Raw genomic sequence first — 20,697 nt, 5'->3', positions numbered from 1 at the left:
CACTAATTGTTTTGTATATACATATATGGGTTATACAATATTCTACAATATGCTATTATTGTGTGTATTATGTGCCCACATCTGAATCCTGACTTCCATCCAGTCTTCTGAGTGGTTTCCTCAGATGGCTTCATCCCTCCTACCCGCTCTCATCGTCTTCTAGCCGCTTAACGGGATAGACCGGTGTGAACATGATTCTTACCATTCATAAATGTTATTTTCTTGCATACTGGACATTTCGAACTACGTGTCTCGATAAACCTCTCTCGTCTGATCAACTTTTCCTACCATTCGTGGTATTCGAGAATAGGTCGGAGCCTACTCGCAGTCAAGTATGAGCTGAAAGGAAGGGCACTACGCGAGGACGTCAAGTGCGAGTTACACTTGCACTGAATGCGCGATGGTACCGTGAGGCTCTCCGCCTAATCTATAGTCTTTATGCAGAGGGATGCATCAGTTTAACCCTTTGCTCTGCTCTCCAGAGTTGCATATATTTGTAAATACAGTAAGATTTATTAAATAAGCTGAGGAAATGTGTTACGGGGCTGCAGCTTTTTTGGGGAGTTGTGTTGGACAATAATTCAAAGGATATTTTTTTCATAATTTGCTCAAACTTCGATGGCTTGAGTATTTGCATACATGCATGCTGACAGGCAAGAATGTAAGGTAGCCTATGTCCCGTTTACCGCTCTCACATCACACGGAGTAACGGAGCATCGGTTGGATTCACAGCGCTGGACATCGACCTATAGGGCATTTATTCGGATTGGGTTTGAGTGCCCAGATAAATAACTTTAGATATATGAATTATTGGGATTGCCTGGTCACCTGCTTTCCTTGCCTGTCATATGCCAACGACAACGGAAATTCAAGAGCAAAATTAATATGGCATAAACTATTTCTGGAGACGCCAGTCACAGATATCGCCGACGACTTGGATAGGGTGAATGAGAATTTCCCAAGCGGTCCAATCCTATGCATACCGTGCTTGTTTACTCGCTACGCTGTCTAGTGTCTTCGAGAAGAGCTCAGGAGGAATGCTGGTCCAAGATCGAATACCATTTATTTTAAGTTTTTGGCCTCTTCTTTTCGGTCATTGCATTCTATCGTTGGTTTTACTCTCATGCCAGGTAGGTATTATGTTCGTGCGCGCCTATTGTAATTTTACGCATGGCGAGTTATTACACAAACGTAAGTGGAGCTCTATTTTAGGGTGATTTTGGTATTAGCAGCTTTTGATCCTGCTCTTGTCACATTTTTATGTTATATCAAATATATACTTTAAAAAAACACGCTATGTTTATTGATGTGCCTCTTGCCTTTGCACTCTCACACTATTGCACCAGCTATGGAGAAGTTTTGAGTGGTAATCAGCTGTAGTTCCCAGTCAGTTGATGCAATATTTTCATGTGAAATATACTATTAACAGTGATTTGTTACACACGCACCCACACAAGCATACACACAGGAAGGCAGGCAGAAAGTGGTAGGCTCCTGGAAAGTAGCACATAGAGAGCTATAGATTCCCATCTGGAATATGATGTTGAGGATGAGCATTCTAACCCCTGGCCCTTGTTGCTGCCTACAGAGAGCAGTGAGCCGGCTGTGCAGGCACGGGATGTTGCCAAGGTTCATGTGTAATGTGATCTGCTCGAGTTTCCAAGTCCACCCACACACACTCCTCAGGGCAGCCTACTGCCCACTGGTGGTGGGTGGTTTCTCTGAGGGAGAAGGTTGCAGCCGTAGGCATGGTACCATCCAGTATGTCTATGAATACAGCTTCTGGGGAAGCAGTATAGTAGAGGGATATGATCTTGGGTACTACTGAGTGGAAATCCAGAGGTTTCCAAACCACAAACCCGGATGGTTTAGTTGCTGATGCACTAGCACTAATGGTGCAGGACATTTCAGTAAGTAGGCTACAGTAGGCATATATCAACATTCTAAGCCCTCATCTCGCAATCATATTTAATCATTAAAAAGGCAGACTTTTTCAGAAATATGTCTTTTGGGGGTGGATAATGAAAGTAAATATGATTGAATGCATAATGAATAGTGAAACTCTTTCTCTCTCTCTCTCTCTCTCTCTCTGTGTCCATAAGGGTGAACTCCAGAGGGCATGCTCACAGACTGTAGCTGAGAAAGTGAGCGAACACTGCCAGTTGGCATGCCAGTGTAGAAGCTACCCTCCCCTTCCTCCCCCGCCTCCGCCCCCACCTCCCCCACGGCTACTGTTGGCCACAGGTAAGGCTCAACTCACACCTGTCTCACACCACACCAACCAGCCTCTGCCGTTTCACTCTCCTGTCTCACTATCCTGTCTCACTGTCACCTGTTTCACTCACACCTGTCTCACAACACACCAACCAGCCTCTGCCGTTTCACTCTCCTGTCTCACTATCCTGTCTCACTGTCACCTGTTTCACTCACACCTGTCTCACAGCACACCAACCAGCCTCTGCCGTTTCACTCTCCTGTCTCACTATCCTGTCTCACTGTCACCTGTTTCACTCACACCTGGCTCACTTCCAGTGCCTGTATCTATCTAAACCTTTTCACTTGAAGTGTCTTGCTACTCTGATTTTCTACCAGACCATCTGTAGTGGAATGAAGTGTTTGCATCTTCTCACATGAGGTTTCTGAGTAGTGGAAGAGTGTGGTGTGTGTGGACGGAGAAAGGCTTTTTCTGAGAAGACTACAAGTGCCTGATACTAGAGCCGGCAGGATGTTCACAGCAGAATAGAGGGATCATTTGTGCCTGGCTTTACCTTCGGGAGTACACAGTTGCCTGTGGAATCTCTGCCTCTTGTCCTGCCAGGCTCAGTGGTTTGGTTTCCCCTCGAGGACCCCCTTGTTAAAACACAGATGAGTTCATTAAATTAGGGTTTTGGTACAGATAAGAAGGCTAATGAACTGTCCCGGCAGTCCCGTCTTCATTTTGTAAGTCAAGATGGGACCACTGACTGTGTGTGTGTGTGCGCGTGTGTGCGTTGCCACACAGTTTTCTGTATTCTTCCTGAGTTTCTTGCCTTACTGGTTTCAATGTCTCCTTCAACATATTTCAGTGCTTAACTAATGATCAGATATGTTTCTGATCTGATACGGGGACATTCTTGTCATTGACAAATTAGTTGTATCAACTATATGAATCAATGTATGACATTGCGATGGTGGAAAGAGGATAGTTTGTCAATACAACTGGTGTATGTTGTCATGAATACTGTAATGAGCAGTCCTATGAAATATGGGACAGGCATTGCTGATTGTGCACTCAGCCCAGGTTAACACTGAGACTGTTGAAAATCAGTCAGCTGAAACACTTCATACTGAGAGTGTGCAGGGGCACTTCATCGTTAAATGCTCAACAGACAGCTGTGGAAAGGGTTCAATCAATCAGATTAAACGATTTCCTCTGTCTGGTCAATTCAGATAGGCCTTCTTTCCTCCTAAATGACCAAGTGAGGCATCTATGAATAGAAGATAGGGCTGTCAGTGACCACTGTGACTCTAACTTACCTAACCTATCGGCCACCTGTTGATGTATAAGTCCACAATGTCGTCGATCATGAGCGCAGGACTCTTCCATCGGGTCTTAACTGTAAACGTGGTCTAAAGTTTATTGGCTGGGTATTGTGTCACCATATTCTAATTCCCCGTTTATGAATCTAAAGCGTAATACAAATAGATGCACAATATGTGTGTATGTTTATGCATGTCTGTTGTTCTTTTTCTATGCTTCTAGATCTTTCTGTGACTACTGTCAAGGCCACTGCATGGAAGGTTCCCTGAATGATTCTATGAGATTCTCTGAATTCTCTGAATTCAGCATGTCGTTCTGTATTATGTGGTTTGAAAAGAAGAGAACCATTACAATGGCAGAGCAAAACCTCTTGGCTTGGCAAAAAAGCATTCATTTCTTGGAGTAAAATGTGAAAATAGCATTTTTAAATCATAGTCTATGGAAGGTTGGGAAGAAGGCACATATTTATGCTGTTCATGTATTGGGAAGGAGGCAAAACATTGGTCTTCTGGCCTCAGCGAGAACTTTGTGAATAAATAACAGAGGCAAACTTCAAAGTAAAGGATTGAACTGTAATCATTGCTGCTGTAAAATCTGTTTGTTTTGGTGTGTGCCAGATGCATGAGGGAGCTGATTGGACTGGTCCCAAAATCAGACATGAATATGCATGAAGAAGTGGGACAATGAGAGAGATTGTATTGACAAAAAGTTTTAAATGAGGCAAATTGGCAGTGTTGAGTAAGTATGTGCTCTAAAAAATGGCTCAGAAGTCCCTTCAAAAGAGAGAGCTTTATCACGCTGAAGTAGATCCGTACCCCTGACTGAATTGAATCCAAAATGCAGGATTAGAACTGAAGTTAGGCTCAAAGGAGATTTTACATTCAAATTGACTTATGACGTGGTGTGCTGGGGAGAAACGTGCCATGTCATTTGCTCTGGATAAATCTAAAGTGTTTAAATATTCCACAGCATTGCTGCGGGTTGTGCGTTACCATGGAGTCAATTCCTCCCTCTCATTCACAACAAAACTATACTCTGAATGCATGGGATGTGTTTTTTTGCATGATAAACCTGGATGATAAACCTACATTATTAAACCCAGCCATCATTACACTTGGCAGTGGGTTGGGGAGCTATATTCAGTTCATGTTTTAATACTTAGATATAGTCAAATGGATTCCGGCTCAGACAGAGTGAGACATGCTTATTGCTGGGGACCCCTAAGATCTCCCTCCTGTCAAACTGAGCAGTATTGTCAGTGCCACAAAGCTTTTAACTATCTCTATGGAAGGCTATTCACCTTTGAAAAAAAGAGGAGACTGAAAGGGAGAGAGAGCGAAAACAGCACGTGGCTAGAGAAAAAAACATGTTGAGAGAGAGAACAGTGGAAGGTCTAGAGAGATGGTGAGGGCATGGAGTACACTATTCAGATACTGTTCGTTGCTAAGCTGCACTGAGTGTAATATAAGTTCCCTGGTGTGTGTCCTTGTACTTGTACATAGCCTAACCCTCAGTCAGACATGTGACCATAACATGGTGCTCCTGTAGGTGGAATCAGTTTGGACATGGAGTGCTTGTGTAATAAAGGTTGACTGCATTTTAAATGATTCATGGAGCAGGGTTAGATATCTCTGAACATTTAACCTAAGAATTTGATGAACAGGTGAGCATTACCCTGCTATCCAGAGTAAGGAAGCAAATCAGGCCCAGAGTTTTATGGTGTAATAGTATAGTAATAGAAGGTTGAGAATCAATCTATTTTTAAGCAGATCACTGGCAAGTTGATTTACAACATGGGGTGTGGTGTTGCTGCATTAATGATGAGCTTTCATCATGCCGTCCTAAGACAGAATGGCTGTCTATGAAGCATTTATGATGTAATACATACTGTAGGACAAACACAGGATCTAGGCTAAAGCAGTTTGCATGATAACCTAATCTCGATTAGCGTTCAAGTGCTAGGGCTGTGTTAGAAGGCTAATTATGTTTGAAAATGAAACTGTATTTTTCTCTCTTTATCCATCCCCCTCTCCTCATCACTCCCAGTGGTTGAGTCCCCTCTGCCGCTGTTGAGGCCATGGTGGATGGAGATCCTAGTGCTTGGAACAGTGGGCTGTGCCTCGGCTGTTTTCCTCCTTTCAGCCATGATCATCTGCTACAAGGCCATAAAGAGGTATGTCAGTTACCTATGTCAACAAGATTGGCATGGAAAAGATTGCGTCTTGTCATTCGTATAGCCGACATCCATTCGGAATACATCAATCTAAACAAAAAAACATATATATTCCTTTCCAATTCAATTATTCTGCATTTTATTAAGCTTTCATCACAACCTGAAACATTGCTCAGGTTACAACAATAATTAGTGACTGTGAAAAAGATTTGATTCTGGGGGTTGTTGCTATGTCATTGCCATGTTGTTATTGCTCTAAAGAAGGACACGTGGCCTGTGTTATGGGTCAGAGGGTGTTCAGAGGTCACAGTAATGGAACAGGTCACAGGGATCATCTGGAAAGCTCTACCTACAGCAAGTCATTACACTGTCACTCGTTAATACTGGATATCATACATAATGTTACACAATGCAGCTTTCTCCATAAAGCAAGTTAGATGGAAATGATATCTATAATCTTACTGGGAATAACCCAATGATCTGAAAGACCTGCGCTATAGTCAGCAGTTCCTGTCAGCAGTGTTCTAGACATTGAAATACTTCCCTGTTTTATTTCTTGGCGTGGGCTGATTTTGAATTGCATAATTGTACAGAGCTTTTTAGACTAGCAACTGAATCGATGTGAATGTAAAGCCAAGATGGGTTACTGGAGAAAGCCCATGACCCTGTCGCCGTAGTGACGATGTGAACTATTTTCCCCTGTTTGGATTGGCTCATCGGAGGAAAGCCCATGACCCTTGTCGCCGTAGTGACGATGTGAACTATTTCCCCCTGTTTGGATTGGCTCATCGGAGGAAAGCCCATGACCCTGTCACCGTAGTGACGATGTGAACTATTTCCCCCTGTTTGGATTGGCTCATCGGAGGAAAGCCCATGACCCTTGTCGCCGTAGTGACGATGTGAACTATTTCCCCCTGTTTGGATTGGCTCATCGGAGGAAAGCCCATGACCCTTGTCGCCGTAGTGACGATGTGAACTATTTCCCCCTGTTTGGATTGGCTCATCGGAGGAAAGCCCATGACCCTGTCGCCGTAGTGACGATGTGAACTATTTCCCCCTGTTTGGATTGGCTCATCGGAGGAAAGCCCATGACCCTGTCGCTGTAGTGACGATGTGAACTATTTCCCCCTGTTTGGATTGGCTCATCGGAGGAAAGCCCATGACCCTGTCGCCGTAGTGACGATGTTAACTATTTTCCTCTGTTTGGATTGGCTCATCGGAGGAAAGGCCATGTGGACAGTGGTGTAAAGTACTTCAGTAAAAATACTTTAAAGTACTACTAAAGTCATTTTTGGGGGGAATCTGTACTTTACTATTTATATTTTTTCCTACATTTACTTTACTATGATTCTAAAGAAAATAATGTACTTTTCACTCCATACATTTTCCCTGACACTCAAAAGTCCTCGTTAAATTTTGACAGGAAAATGGTCCAATTCACACACTTATCAAGTGAACATCCCTGGTCATCCCCACTGCCTCTGATGTGGCGGACTCACTAAACACACATGCTTCGTTTGTAAATTATGTGTGTGCCCCTGCTTATCCGTCTGGTTTGCTTAATTTAAGACATTTGAAATGGTTTATACTTTTACTTTTGATACTTAAGTACATTTGAGCAATTCCATTTACTTTTGATACTTAAGTATATTTAAAACCAAATACTTTTAGACTTCTACTCAAGTAGTATTTTACTGGGTGACTTTCACTTTTACTTGAGTCATTTTCTATTAAGGTATCATTACTTTTACTCAAGTATGACAATTTAGTACTTTTTCCACCACTGCATGTGGGGTTTTAGCCTGCAGCACAACCAAGACCTAATTCCTTGTCTGACATTCAGGCAGTGTCACACAGGCACTCAGACACACATGTTCAGACACTTAAACACCCACATACTGTGCACACAGACACACACACACACACACACACACACACACACACACACACACACACACACACACACACACACACACACACACACACACTAACAGGCACAGTGTGACTAAAGAAGATATACAGCTGGAGACTTCACCAGCCCCCTCTGTAGCCAAGGGGCACCTGTTTAATGCAGCTATAGCAGGAAAGTGTTGTTGCAATAAGGGCCGCTGTAGCCCCAAACTCAAGTCATTATTTATGAATTAATTTGCACAGTCATTCAGTCGCAGGCTACATCTTTTATACATGCAAGCGGGTCGTGTCCTGAAGTTCTTATGGAGGTGGGCTCTGTGACTGCAGACTTTGTGCCTCGATCCCCGGTGACTGAGTGAGGGGGGAGAAATGCTAAGGTCCAGTCTGACTGCCCACATTAGCCCTGAGCCAATAACAAATCAGTCTGAGGAAACAGAGGTAATGAAAAAATCTAAAATATTGATTTGAAAATTGTCATGGATCCTCTCTGACCGAGAGGGAGAGAAAGAATGTAGAGAGAAAAAGAGTCAGAGAAACAGAGACAGATGAATGTTGTCTACCAAAGCTGGGAAACAGCAGTAATTGGGTGTCTTAGTCAATAACAACGTGAGAGAGGTTTTGTCAGTGACAAAAACAGAAACAGTTATATATAGCCCGTCCAGCCCCTCAGTGCTCAAGGCTTTCCCAATGAAAATCAGCTGGAGTGTGGCCAAGGCCCCAGCAGCACAGACACTAGAGGAGCTATCTCTGCAAGCCCCGACTGTCCCTTAGCTGGGTTGCACACATTTGGCCTGTTGTTTTGTTGTCTCATAATCTTATTCCACCAGTCATTTGTCAGAGGCAAAGAGGTTGGACGAAACCCATTTCATCCAATTCCATTCAATTCAGTTCATAGCATCAAGGGAGTTGATGTTTGTGAGCATGGAGAGCATGATTCAGACGTGCTGTGTGACAGTGCTGTGCTATCCAAACAGCAGACATGATGCTGCAGTCCATGCTGTCAGCAATGCAGGGAATCTAAACACCACAACAAAACAAGACAACACACTGTGCCTGTTTTTCTCAATTACTCGCTCCTCTGGGATTTCTGTCCAGCAAGGAGGACAAATCACGACAGTTTATGTTCAGGGTAAATCCAGCATAACCATTCAGTTAAAGATTTCACGAGGAAGCAAAATATACTGTATCTTTAATGAATTTATTACAAAGCATATATAATATTCTGGTTTTATGATATTTCATTACTACACTTCCGATACAGTGAAAAGTGAAAACACTTTATGAGGGGTCTTTAAACAGTAGCATGTTCCTCTAATGTCCAGATGGTATGAGAATAACTGTAAACAGCTCAACACATGTCCCAACCTCAACATTATCCCTTCCCCAAACTTCAAACGGACGTGTGCTGCGATTGCACAGCTTTGATATGAAATATTAATCTGACCTGTGAAGTGTTGTGTAGCCACCTGCCACGTGTCAACAGCATGACATCTATTATTGAAGGGCTGGGTAGAGGTCGCTGTGAGGCCCGAACACCCTGCCCTCTATGGTGGCCTGCTAGAAAAACATTGATGATCATTGACTTGAGACTAGGTCAGTGCCAGTGGAGAAAGTTATGGGGCTTTAAACACCTTTTCAGTGGTCCATGGAGACTTCAGTGGGAAAGTCTGGTGTATCCCAACTCCCCTACCAATCTCCAATCATAAAAGTATGCACACACACACACACACACACACACACACACACACACACACACACACACACACACACACACACACACACACACACACACACACACACACCAGCCAATACTGTCCCAGTAGGATGTGTTGGTACCCTTGGGCCCTTGAAAAAGAAAAGGAGAGCTGCACATTCTAGGAGCTTAATAGCCAACGTTTTTCGACAGGCTGTCTTCATCAGGGTATAATGACAAACACTGCAGGTTTAAATAGTTTGAAAGGACACACAGGTGTCTGTAATCATGGCCAGCTGTGACTTGATTTCATTGGTTGATTTAGAGGTATAGATAGAACATATAAAAAAGCATGAATGAATAACTTACGATCATAGATACAATTTGACTACATAGTCCTACAAACATGATTTACAATGGCTAGCAAAAACACAATAATCACAAGAATGGCTTCAGATCAATCAATCAAATGTATTTATATAGTCCTTTTTACATCAGCCGATGTCACAACGTGCTGTACAGAAACCCAGCCTAAAACCCCAAACAGCAAGCAATGCAGGTGGAGAAGCACTGTGGCTAGGAAAAACTCCCTAGAACGGCCAGAACCTAGGAAGAAACCTAGAGAGGAACCAGGCTCTGAGGGGTGGCCAGTCCTCTTCTGGCTGTGCCGGGTGGAGATTATAACAGAACATGGCCAAGATATTCAAACGTTCATAGATGACCAGAAAAGTCAGATAATAATAATCACAGAGGTTGTAGAGGGTTCAACAGGTCAGCACCTCAGGAGATCAAACTCTACTTTGAGCCCGAATAGAGTAATGGTCTCTAAATTAAAGATCCAAGTGGCCTTTCATTTTAATTTTAACAATACATTGTCAAGGTCACCCCCTCTCCTATGGAGGGTGACGTTTTCGATTCCGATATAGCAAAGGGATGAAATAGAGTGGTTTGCTTCCAAAAAGTGGGCCGCAACTGGGTACGTCCAGTTTTTGCACATAATGGTGCTACGATGCTCAGAGATTCTTACTTTTAATTTGCGCTTTGTTTTGCCAACATAATTTTTTCCACAAGGACAAATTATAAGATAAATAACTGCCTTAGTGGAGCATGTGATAACACCTTTGATTGGGATCTCTTTCCCTGTTTGGGAGTGTTTGAAGGATCTAGATTTGTACAGTGGCAAGAAAAAGTATGTGAACCCTTTGGAAAGACCTGGATTTCTGCATAAATTGGTCATACAATTTTATCTGATCTTCATCTTGGTCACGACAATAGACAAACACACAGTCTGCTTAATTTCTTGGTGACGGGGCAGTATTTTCACGTCCGGATGAAATGCATGCCCAAAGTTAACTGCCTGCTACTCATCCCCAGAAGATAAGATATGCATATTATTAGTAGATTTGGATATAAAACACCCTGAAGTTTCTAAAACTGTTTGAATCATGTCTGTGAGTAAAGCAGAACATATGTAGCAGGCGAAACCCTGACAAAAAAACATTTGGATTGTTGTTTTTTTGAGGTCACTCTCTTTTTAATAGGTTTTCATTGGGAATCCAGATTTTAAGGGACCTTCTTGCAGTTCCTACTGCTTCCACTGGATGTCACCAGTCTTTAAAAAATGGTTGAGGTTTTTCCTTTGTGTAATGAAGAAGTAGCCCTGTTCAAAACGAGGGTCACTTCAAGTGTACTGTTTGTTAGAGGCGCATGACCAGAAAGGTATCGTCAGTTTGTTTTCTTCCTGTATTGAACACAGATCATCCCGTCTTCAATTTGATCGGTTATTTACTTTAAAAAATACCTAAAGTTGAATTACAAAAGTAGTTTGAAATGTTTTGGCAAAGTTTACAGGTAACTTTTGAGATATTTTGTAGTCACGTTGCGCAAGTTGGAACCGGTGTTTTTCTGGATCAAACGCGCCAAATAAATGGACATTTTGGATGTATATCGACGGAATTAATCGAACAAAAGGACCATTTGTGATGTTTATGGGACATATTGGAGTGCCAACAGAAGAAGCTCGTCAAAGTTAAGGCATGATTTATATTTTTATTTCTGCGTTTTGTGTTGCGCCTGCAGGGTTGAAATATGCTTCTCTTTCTTTGTTTACGGTGGTGCTATCGTCAGATAATAGCATCGTTTGCTTTCGCCGAAAATACTTTTTGAAATCTGACATGTTGGCTGGATTCACAACACGTGTAGCTTTAATTTGGTATCTTACATGAATTTGGCGTTCTGCATTTTCTCTCGCTAGCGTCCCACATATCCCAGAGAGATTAAACTAATAACACACAAACAATTATACGTTTTCATGTCTTTAATGAACACACCGTGTAAACATTCCCTTTGCAGGGTGGAAGAAGTATGTGAACGCTTGGATTTAATAACTGGTTGACCCTCCTTTGGCAGCAATAACCTTAACCAAACATTCCGTAGATGCGGATTAGACCTGCACAACGGTCAGGAGGAATTTTGGACCATTCCTCTTCACAAAACGTTTTCAGTTCAGCAATATTGTTTGGATGACTGATGTGAACTGCTCTCCTGAGGTCATGCCACAGCATCTCAATTGGGTTGAGGTCAGGACTCGACCACTCCAGAACGTGTATTTTCTTCTGTTGAAGCCATTCTGTTGTTGATTTACTTTTGTGTTTTGGGTCGTTGTCCTGTTGCAGCACCCAACTTCTGTTGAGCTTCAATTGGCGGACAGATTACCTAACATTCTCTTGCAAAATGTCTTGATAAACTTGGGAATTCATTTTTCCGTCGATGATAGCAAGCTGTCCAGGCCCTGAGGCAGCAATGCAGACCCAAACCATGATGCTCCCTCCACAATACTTTACAGTTGAAATAAGGTTTTGATGTTTCATCCGTGGTGGCCTCCCATGAACACCATTCTTGTTTACTGTTTTACGTATCGTTGACTCGTCAACAGAGATGTTAGCATGTTCCAAAGATTTCTATAAGTCTTTAGCTGACACTCTAGGTTTCTTCTTAACCTCATTGAGCATGCTGCACTATGCTCTTGCAGTCATCTTTGCAGGATGGCCACTTCTAGGGAGAGTAGCAACAGTGCTGAACTTTCTCCATTTATAGACAATTTGTTTAACCGTGGACTGATAAACATCAAGGCTTTTAGAGATACTTTTGTAACCCTTTCCAGCTTTTATGCAAGTTAACAATTCTTAATCTTAGGTCTTGTGAGATCTCTTGTGAATAGCAAACTAAAACTATTTTTTATAGGGCAAGGCAGCTCTAACCAACATCTCCAATCTCATCTCATTGATTGGACTCCAGGTTAGCTGACTCTTGACTCCAATTAGCTTTTGGAGAAGTCCTTGGCCTAGGGGTTCACATACTTTTTCAAACTGTTAGGAGAATTTTGTTATCAATGTTCATAAACTTCAATTAATTTAGTCAGTCTGCAACCCAGTGTTTGTAAGATTCTGGTTGAATGAAGCAGACAAGAGTCCCAGTTTACAAAAATAAAAGTGTTTATTCACGAGAATGTTCTGAAGTCCATTATATAAAGACATCCATTTTATAGCTGCGCACATACTTACACACAAACAGTAGGTATCCTACGCACATAATTTAAATTATTTTTATCACCAACCTACACTGTGAATGTTTAAATTATGTATTCAATATAGACAAGAAAAATACCATAATTTGTGTGTTATTAGTTTAAGCACATTATGTTTGTCTATTGTTGTGACTTGAAGATCAGATCAAATTTGATGACCAATTTATGCAGAAATCCAGGTAATTCCAAAGGGTTCACATACTTTTTCTTTCTGCAATGGCACTGTAAGTGAGCATTGAGCTCAGACAGACTTTGTGTGGGGTTATTTTGGGATGGTAAATCAATGTTTACCAATTGATCTCAGAGATTTCTGCCCCGTGAGAATACAAACAAGGTAGGGTCTGAAAGCACATTACCTATTTTTTTTAAATGTATTTAACTAGGCAAGTCAGTTAAGAACAAATTCTTATTTACTGTACAATGACTGCCTACACCGGCCAAACCTGGATGACGTTGGGCCAATTGTGCGCCGCCCTATGAGACTCCTAACCACGGCCGGTTGTGATACAGCCTGGATTTGAACCAGGGACTGTAGTGACACCTTTTGCACTGAGATGCAGTGCCTTAGACCCCTGCTCCACTTGGGAGCCCTATACCTATACTGTCATCAGATCTTAAAATGTGCCAATGTTTGTGAACGATTCCCTTAATACATTCAGAGCACTTTGAATAGCGAGTAGTAAGAACGCAAGAATGTTTCTTTTTACGAGATTTGTTTTGGATTTCCTAATCGGCAGTATTTATCTGACCATTTTTGTATCCCCTTTCCTTGAATTTTCTTTGCATCTCAGCCATGTTTCTGTCAATATGATGTTTTTTTGCAAAATCTTTTGATTGGACAGAATTGGTTGTAGGGCAAACTGTTTTTCAAGGGAAGCGGGTAACAGCTATCATCCCTCAACAAACTGTTATCCTCACACAAAATCAGAAGATCAAGGAAACTGATTTGTCGTGTGTCAGATTGCATAGGAAATTTCAGGTGCTCAGAACAAGAGTTCAGAAAACATGGAACCCCTGGAGCTGTTTTGCATCACCCCTCCATCAAACAAAAATTATCATCAATGTAACATTTCCAAATAATAACATTTTTGAGAGTATTGAGAATTGCCTGTCTCTCCATGTAACCCACATATAAATTAGCATAGTTAGGAGCCATAGGGGATCCCATAGCAGTACCCTTCCTCTGGATAAAAAAATTGTTTTGAAACATGAAATAGTTACGTGTGAATACTATTTCAGCCAATGTCATAATGCATGCACTGGAGTGTAGTTCATTTGGGTCACGTTGCAAAATAAAATGTTCCATGGTACCCTTGGGCCTGGCAGTTTCCTCTCCTGGCAGGTTGTCCCAGGTCTCAGAAGGAGAACACAGCATCTGTTTATCATCCGGGCTGCCACTGTCTGTGGGTAGCCATCACCAACAAGGTTTTTGGGAAAGCAAACACACACACACACACGCGCATGCACACGCACATGCACACACACCAGCACTAGCCAATCATTTCCCAACAGGATGTGTTGGTACCCTTGGGCCCGGCAGTTTCCTCTCCCAGGCTGTCCTAGGTCCCAGAAGGAGAACACAGCATCTGTTTATCAGCAGGGCTGCCGCTGTCTGTGGGTAGACATCAATACCACCACCACCACTGTCTGGCCCACTACAGGACACACTCCTACAGATTACATTTACGGATAGCACAACACAGGAAGTGCATTGAAACCCTGATGGGTAACCTTGCCTGAGACCTAGGAAGCCAACTGTCACCCCCAGACAGGAAGCTAGTCAGGAAGCTACTGAGTACTCATTAGTGACCATTCTGTTATACTAATGAGTGGACTCTAAGTTCTCCAAGTTAGTACTACAGTAAGGCTTGTAACATCCATGGAGATGTAAATACTCTCTTTATGCAAGAAGATATCGCATTAGTAATTGTAAAAATAGCATTTGTGGATGATGCCTAAGAGTGAACAATATATTTTATTGAATATTTAAATGTCATCCCAGTAAGATCCCATGGCAGGGCAAAGTCTTGGTCTGGATTAGACTGAACGACTGTCCGTCAGGTCAGACTGGCCAGCAGTGGCTTTAAGAGGAGAGGGAAGGAGACACTGAGCTAAGATGTAGCTTAAGGGCCCCCTGTGCCACTGAAGGCAGTGTACAGTATTGAGTAGGACAATGACTGTACTAAATGTATTCCGATCTGTCTCTGGGTTACATAAGCCTGTGCAGAGGAGAGCAGCTGAAGGGGTCGGCATAGAAGACACAGTACACTGGACAAATATAATAACCACAAAAGCACTGAGGGATGCATGAAAAAGGCTTGCATTGAAGGATACTGCTTTTCACAGACCAATAATAGCGGAGGATTATGTGCTTCGGCTTGTTTTGCATCAGAATGTGGCTCACAGAAAGAGTAGCATTACAGCATAACCAACATAACCAAGAGAGGGGATCTCACTCACATAGAGTATTACAGTATTAGTATTTATTTGATGTTCTATGTATACATAAGCTCTTCTCTGAGGTAAAATAAAATGTTATCGAATATATCAATGGAGTGTGTCTAATTGCCACATCCAGCATCTCTTCTGTTTGATTTATCTTCTCCTTTCGTGGCTCTGAGAGCGACGTGACTTTTTATTGTTCAGCTTATTAGAGAGCATGACTGACCAGTGCATCCAGCCACAACAGCCTATGAAATCCAATCTCTCCGTAGGTAAACAACCACAGGCTTAAGGAGTAGAATGATTTATGTATTTTCTTAAGTTAAATAAAGCACCTCTACTGTCGTTACATTTGTATTTATTTTTTATTGAACCTTAATTTAACTAGGCAAGTCAGTTCGCACTGAGCTAAAGAGTAGAGCTGCCGCATTCAAGGTGCGGGACTCTAACCCGGAAGCTTATAAGAAATCCTGCTATGTCCTGTGACAAACCATCAGGCAAAGCGTCAATACAGGGCTAAGTTTGAATCATACTACACCGGCTCCGATGGTCATCTTATGTGGCAGGGCTTGCAAACTATTACAGACTACAAAGGGAAGCACAGCCGTGAGCTGCCCAGTAACACGAGCCTACCAGACGAGCTAAACTAAATAACTTCTATGCTCGCTTCGAGGCAAGCAACACTGAGGCATGCATGAGAGCATCAGCTGATCTGGACGACTGTGTGATCACGCTCTCCGTAGCCGACGTGAGTAAGACCTTTAAACAGGTCAACATTCACAAGGCTGCAGGGCTAAACGCAGCCTTCTAAAAAGATTAGGCATGGGTCCTGAGATCCTCAAAAGGTTCTACAGCTGCAACATCGAGAGCATGGTTAAATCACTGCTGGGTGTGGCAATTGCTCGGCCTCTGACCGCAAGGCACTACAGAGGGTAGTGTGTACGGCTCAGTATATAACTGGGGCTTAGCTGCATGCCATCCAGGACCTCTACACCAGGCGGTGTCAGAGGAAGGCCCTAAAAAATTGTCAAAGACCCCAGCCACCCCAGTTATAAACTGTTCTCTTTACTACCGCATGGCAAGCTGTACCGGAGTGCCAAGTCTAGGACAAAAGGCTTCTCAACAGTTTTTATCCCCAAGCCATAAGACTCCTGAACAGGTAATCAAATGGCTACCCGGACTATCTGCATTGTGTGCCCCCCCAACCCCTCTTTTACACTACTGCTACTCTCTGTTCATCATATATGCATAGTCACTTTAACCATATCTACATGTACATACTACCTCAATTAGCCTTTCTTACCGGTGTCTGTATATAGCCTCACTACTGTTATAGCCTTGCTACTGTATATTGCCTCGCTGCTGTTATTTTTCACTGTCTTTTTACTGTTGTTTTTATTTCTTTACTTACCTGTTGTTCACCTAATACCTTTTTTGCACTATTGGTTAGAGCCTGTAAGTAAGCATTTCACTGTAAGGTCTACATCTGTTGTATTCGGCGCATGTGACAAACTTTGAAAAAAATAAACTTTGATTGATTTGATTTAAGCACAAATTCTTATTTACAATGACGGCCTACCAAAAGGCAAAAGGCCTCCTGCGGGGACAGGGGCTGGGATTAAAAATAAAAAATGTAATATAGGACAAAACACACATCACGACAAGAGAGACAACACTACATAAAGAGAGACCTAAGACAACAACATAGCATGGCAGAAACACATGACAACACAGCGTGGTAGCAACACAACATGACAACAATATGGTAACAAAACAACATGGTAGAAGCACAAAACGTGGTACAAACATTATTGGGCACAGACAAAAGCACAAAGGGCAAGAAGGTAGAGACAACAATACATCACGCAAAGCAGCCACAACTGTCAGTATGAGTATCTATGATTGAGTCTTTGAATGAAGAGATGGAGATGAAACTGTCCAGTTTCAGTCAATATAAGTTGTGTTTGTTTGCAGGAAACCACAACGGAAAGAGGAGAACGGGATGAGTCGTGGAGAGTATGCCATGAGTGCACGCAACAAGAAAGCCATGGGCCCCAACAACACTGTGGTGTAGACTGTTCACTGTCAGGAAGAGGAATTGGCATAACCATAACCCCCCACCACCACCACCATCCATCCTACCCAAAATGCAACAATTCCCTCTTACCTAGAACGCCACAGGGGTTGACCTGTTTAAAACACATTAACGCCTTTCCTTCTCTCTTAGCAGGTTACCTGGATGAAAGGAAACTTCCAGATAAAGGAAAGTAGTGAAAATAACATAAAAACAAAACATTGAAGTGGATTCAGAGAACTAGTAATAAAGTGAATTGAGGACTTCACCAAACTGACTGAACATCATGTTGTCAACACGAAGTGTCATTGACAGGAGGATGGTTGACTGCTAGGCTACCAATCTATACAGCTCCGCAATTCTTACAGGCAACTATAATGTAGGAACAGACGTTGAAGGGCGGCAATGGGATAGGAGGTTGCGAGGACCAAATCATGAAGAAATTGTGCATGCAGGTTTTACTCTTTGTGCTGTCTCTCATCTATGCACCTCAGACCCTTTTTCATATTTAAAGCATAATTTGTACAACACTGTCACAGTTGCAGGTGTGGTTTGGGATGTATAGTGATTATCTGACTATGCAATTAAAAAAATATATACAGGTCATACCAAGAGTGAAGTAAAAGAAGGGGATCAAGTCAGTTCCTATGTTCCATACCAACAACACAGCTGAGAACTGGATTTTAGTTATTTGTTCATTTATGTATTTATTGTCTGCGTATGAATTCCATTTTAATGATTTGAAACGTGTTATTTTTTATGAATTATTGAATAATCATACCATTAATTTGTAATGCTTTGATGCTTTAAGCACACCACAGGAGGTTGGTGGCACCTTCATTGGGGAGGAGGGGCTCATGGTAACGGCTGGAGCGGAATCAGTGGATTGGAATCAAATACATCAAACACATGATTTCCATTTTTTTTAATGCCATTCCATCTTCTCCGTTCCAGCCATTATTATGAGTCAGCCTCCACTGAAGCCCACTGTTCATTTGCTACTGACACAGTAAACACTTCAGCTTGCTCTGCAATGAGTTTTGGGTATCAATTGTTCATCTCTTGCTGTTTGACATGCCTTTTTCTCTTCCCCTGTGACTTCAGCGAATATGATGGGGATTTCTGTGTTTTGAGTTTGTGAATGTGTGCTGTCGGACCATGCTTTTAGCAGCTTGTTCTGTACTACCCTCGAGTCTTATCACAGGTGAATGCCCCCGACAATACTAACGTCATATTACATTTTGTTTCGTCACATCTCAATGGTTAGACAACCAGGGGAGGCAGTGGCGGACAGTGAGAAGCCCTTTGCCATGTTCTGATGTGATTTTGCAGTCTTTAATTGTTCCACCTTTCAGCAAGGGGAGAACCCATCACTATAGAAACAGTGCACATGAGCCCAGGGCTCAAGTGCTGTGTGGTGGAGGACAGGATTCTAAACAGAGGCTAATCCGGATATTAAGTTGCAGAGAGGATGGCCTCAAAAGGGACATGTGACTCACACTCACAGGCATCCTCAACATCCTTCTGCTATAAGCAGTAAACAGTTGATTTAAAGCATCAATCAATTATTAAGCTACTTTTTGGCATAGGTGCAGTTCATCTGTATATAATGTGTATTTGAGTGTGAGAGAGAGCACAATAGATGGATGTCTGGCAGTATCTCTGAAATGTTCCATTACTGTTGAATTTTGTAAACACAGACCTTGCATTGTGATTTGCATACAGGGGTGGACTGGGACCAAAAATTGGCCCTGTCATTTCTAACACACCAGCCCATTTCTTTCCTCGGGGCCCCCACATTTGCCCATTGTCTTCCCTGAGGACCCCATTATTAGACCAAAAAAATCCAATTTTGTGCAATAATCACGTGTCAAAAAATGGAGCAGCCCATCTGGCATTTGCCTGAAATGCCAGATGGTCGGTCAGTCCACCCCTGAATGCATAGGTATTACCATATACCCTATAATGTACCCAGATACTGAAGATGCGTCACTAATACTGTACATTGAGGGAAATGATCATGGATGCATGAATGTAAATATTGATATTTAAAAATATCTGCCTTCTGGACTGTAATTACATGTACAGTGTAACAGAAAATATGTTTATACATAGTAGAAATTAAACAATGTGCTACCAATTAGAATTGAATCAATGGTGTCATGTTTATGGAGCAAACCATTCATGTATATTTGGCAATGAAAAGTTATTGCACAATTTATTCATTATATACCAAAGGAGACATAAATTCAATAATGTACATTCAGTTGATTAAGTTGCTGACTTTTTCAGTTGTAAATAGGTCTATAGAAAGATAGGCCTATAGTCTTATCTATCACATAAGCAAAAAAAGTAGAGACAAAATGAGAACATGTTTTAATTGAATGGCATACGGTACAACATTGATAAATCCACTGCGTGTTAATGATAAAGGTGTTATTTTTAGCCTGTACCCATGGTGCCTCTCCTTTCTGTGTCTCAGAGAGCTCCGTACTGGTCTTCTCCTGGGGCTCCCCCTGGGCGCAGGACGTGTTCTCAGTCTGTCTCACACTGTTCATTTTTAATGAACAGCTATTATCAAACACAGCCATCCCCCTGGGGCTTGATCATGCTAACGGGACAACTTGTGGGCCACTGGGGTTCCTTTGGTGTCAGGTCTTGGCACGGACATTCTCTGTGCATACAGACTACGTACATAGGACTGGTTAACCACTTCTGCTCTGCTACCACTCTGACCACTGTGACCCACATGCGTGACTGAATAGAACAGCTGACAAACCCAAATCGATCAACAATCTGGGAATATGTGCAACATTCCCACCTCAATAGATAATAATAGAATTGGAAAAAGCTATGGGCTCTGGTAGCTAGGTCATAAAGGAATCAATTGGTCAATATTCTTGAGGATTTTCTCCTTGCACATTCTGTAGGACATTTTAAAAGGGAGACCATTTGAAGCACAACCACTTCAAATCAAATCACATTTATTTATATAGCCCTTTGTACATCAGCTGATATCTCAAAGTGCTGTACAGAAACCCAGCCTAAAACCCCAAACAGCAAGCAATGCAGGTGTAGAAGCACGGTGGCTAGGAAAAACTCCCTAGAAAGGCCAAAACCTAGGAAGAAACCTAGAGAGGAACCAGGCTATGAGGGGTGGCCAGTCCTCTTCTGGCTGTGCCGGGTGGAGATTATAACAGAACATGGCCAAGATGTTCAAATGTTCATAAATGACCAGCATGGTCAAATAATAATAATCACAGTAGTAGTCGAGGGTGCAGCAAGTCAGCACCTCAGG

At 42.2% G+C, this 20,697-nt stretch overlaps 1 protein-coding gene across 1 annotated transcript; it reads left to right on the top strand.

Moving 5' to 3' along the window:
• Positions 1-151: 151 nt before the first annotated feature.
• LOC115146186 (proline-rich membrane anchor 1-like) lies at positions 152-19,545 on the top strand. The gene is made up of 4 exons (XM_029688103.2): positions 152-1,130; positions 2,103-2,244; positions 5,567-5,693; positions 17,300-19,545. Exons 1-4 carry the CDS (start codon positions 948-950, stop codon positions 17,397-17,399), a joined length of 552 nt encoding a protein of 183 aa, XP_029543963.1. The 5' UTR covers positions 152-947; the 3' UTR covers positions 17,400-19,545.
• The last annotated feature ends 1,152 nt before the right edge of the window (positions 19,546-20,697 follow it).

The sequence above is a fragment of the Oncorhynchus nerka genome, linkage group LG18 (assembly GCF_034236695.1).
Source record: "Oncorhynchus nerka isolate Pitt River linkage group LG18, Oner_Uvic_2.0, whole genome shotgun sequence".
NCBI lineage: Eukaryota > Metazoa > Chordata > Actinopteri > Salmoniformes > Salmonidae > Oncorhynchus > Oncorhynchus nerka.
Note: the sequence above shows the minus strand (reverse complement) of the source record. Positions and strands in the feature narration are given on the sequence as shown.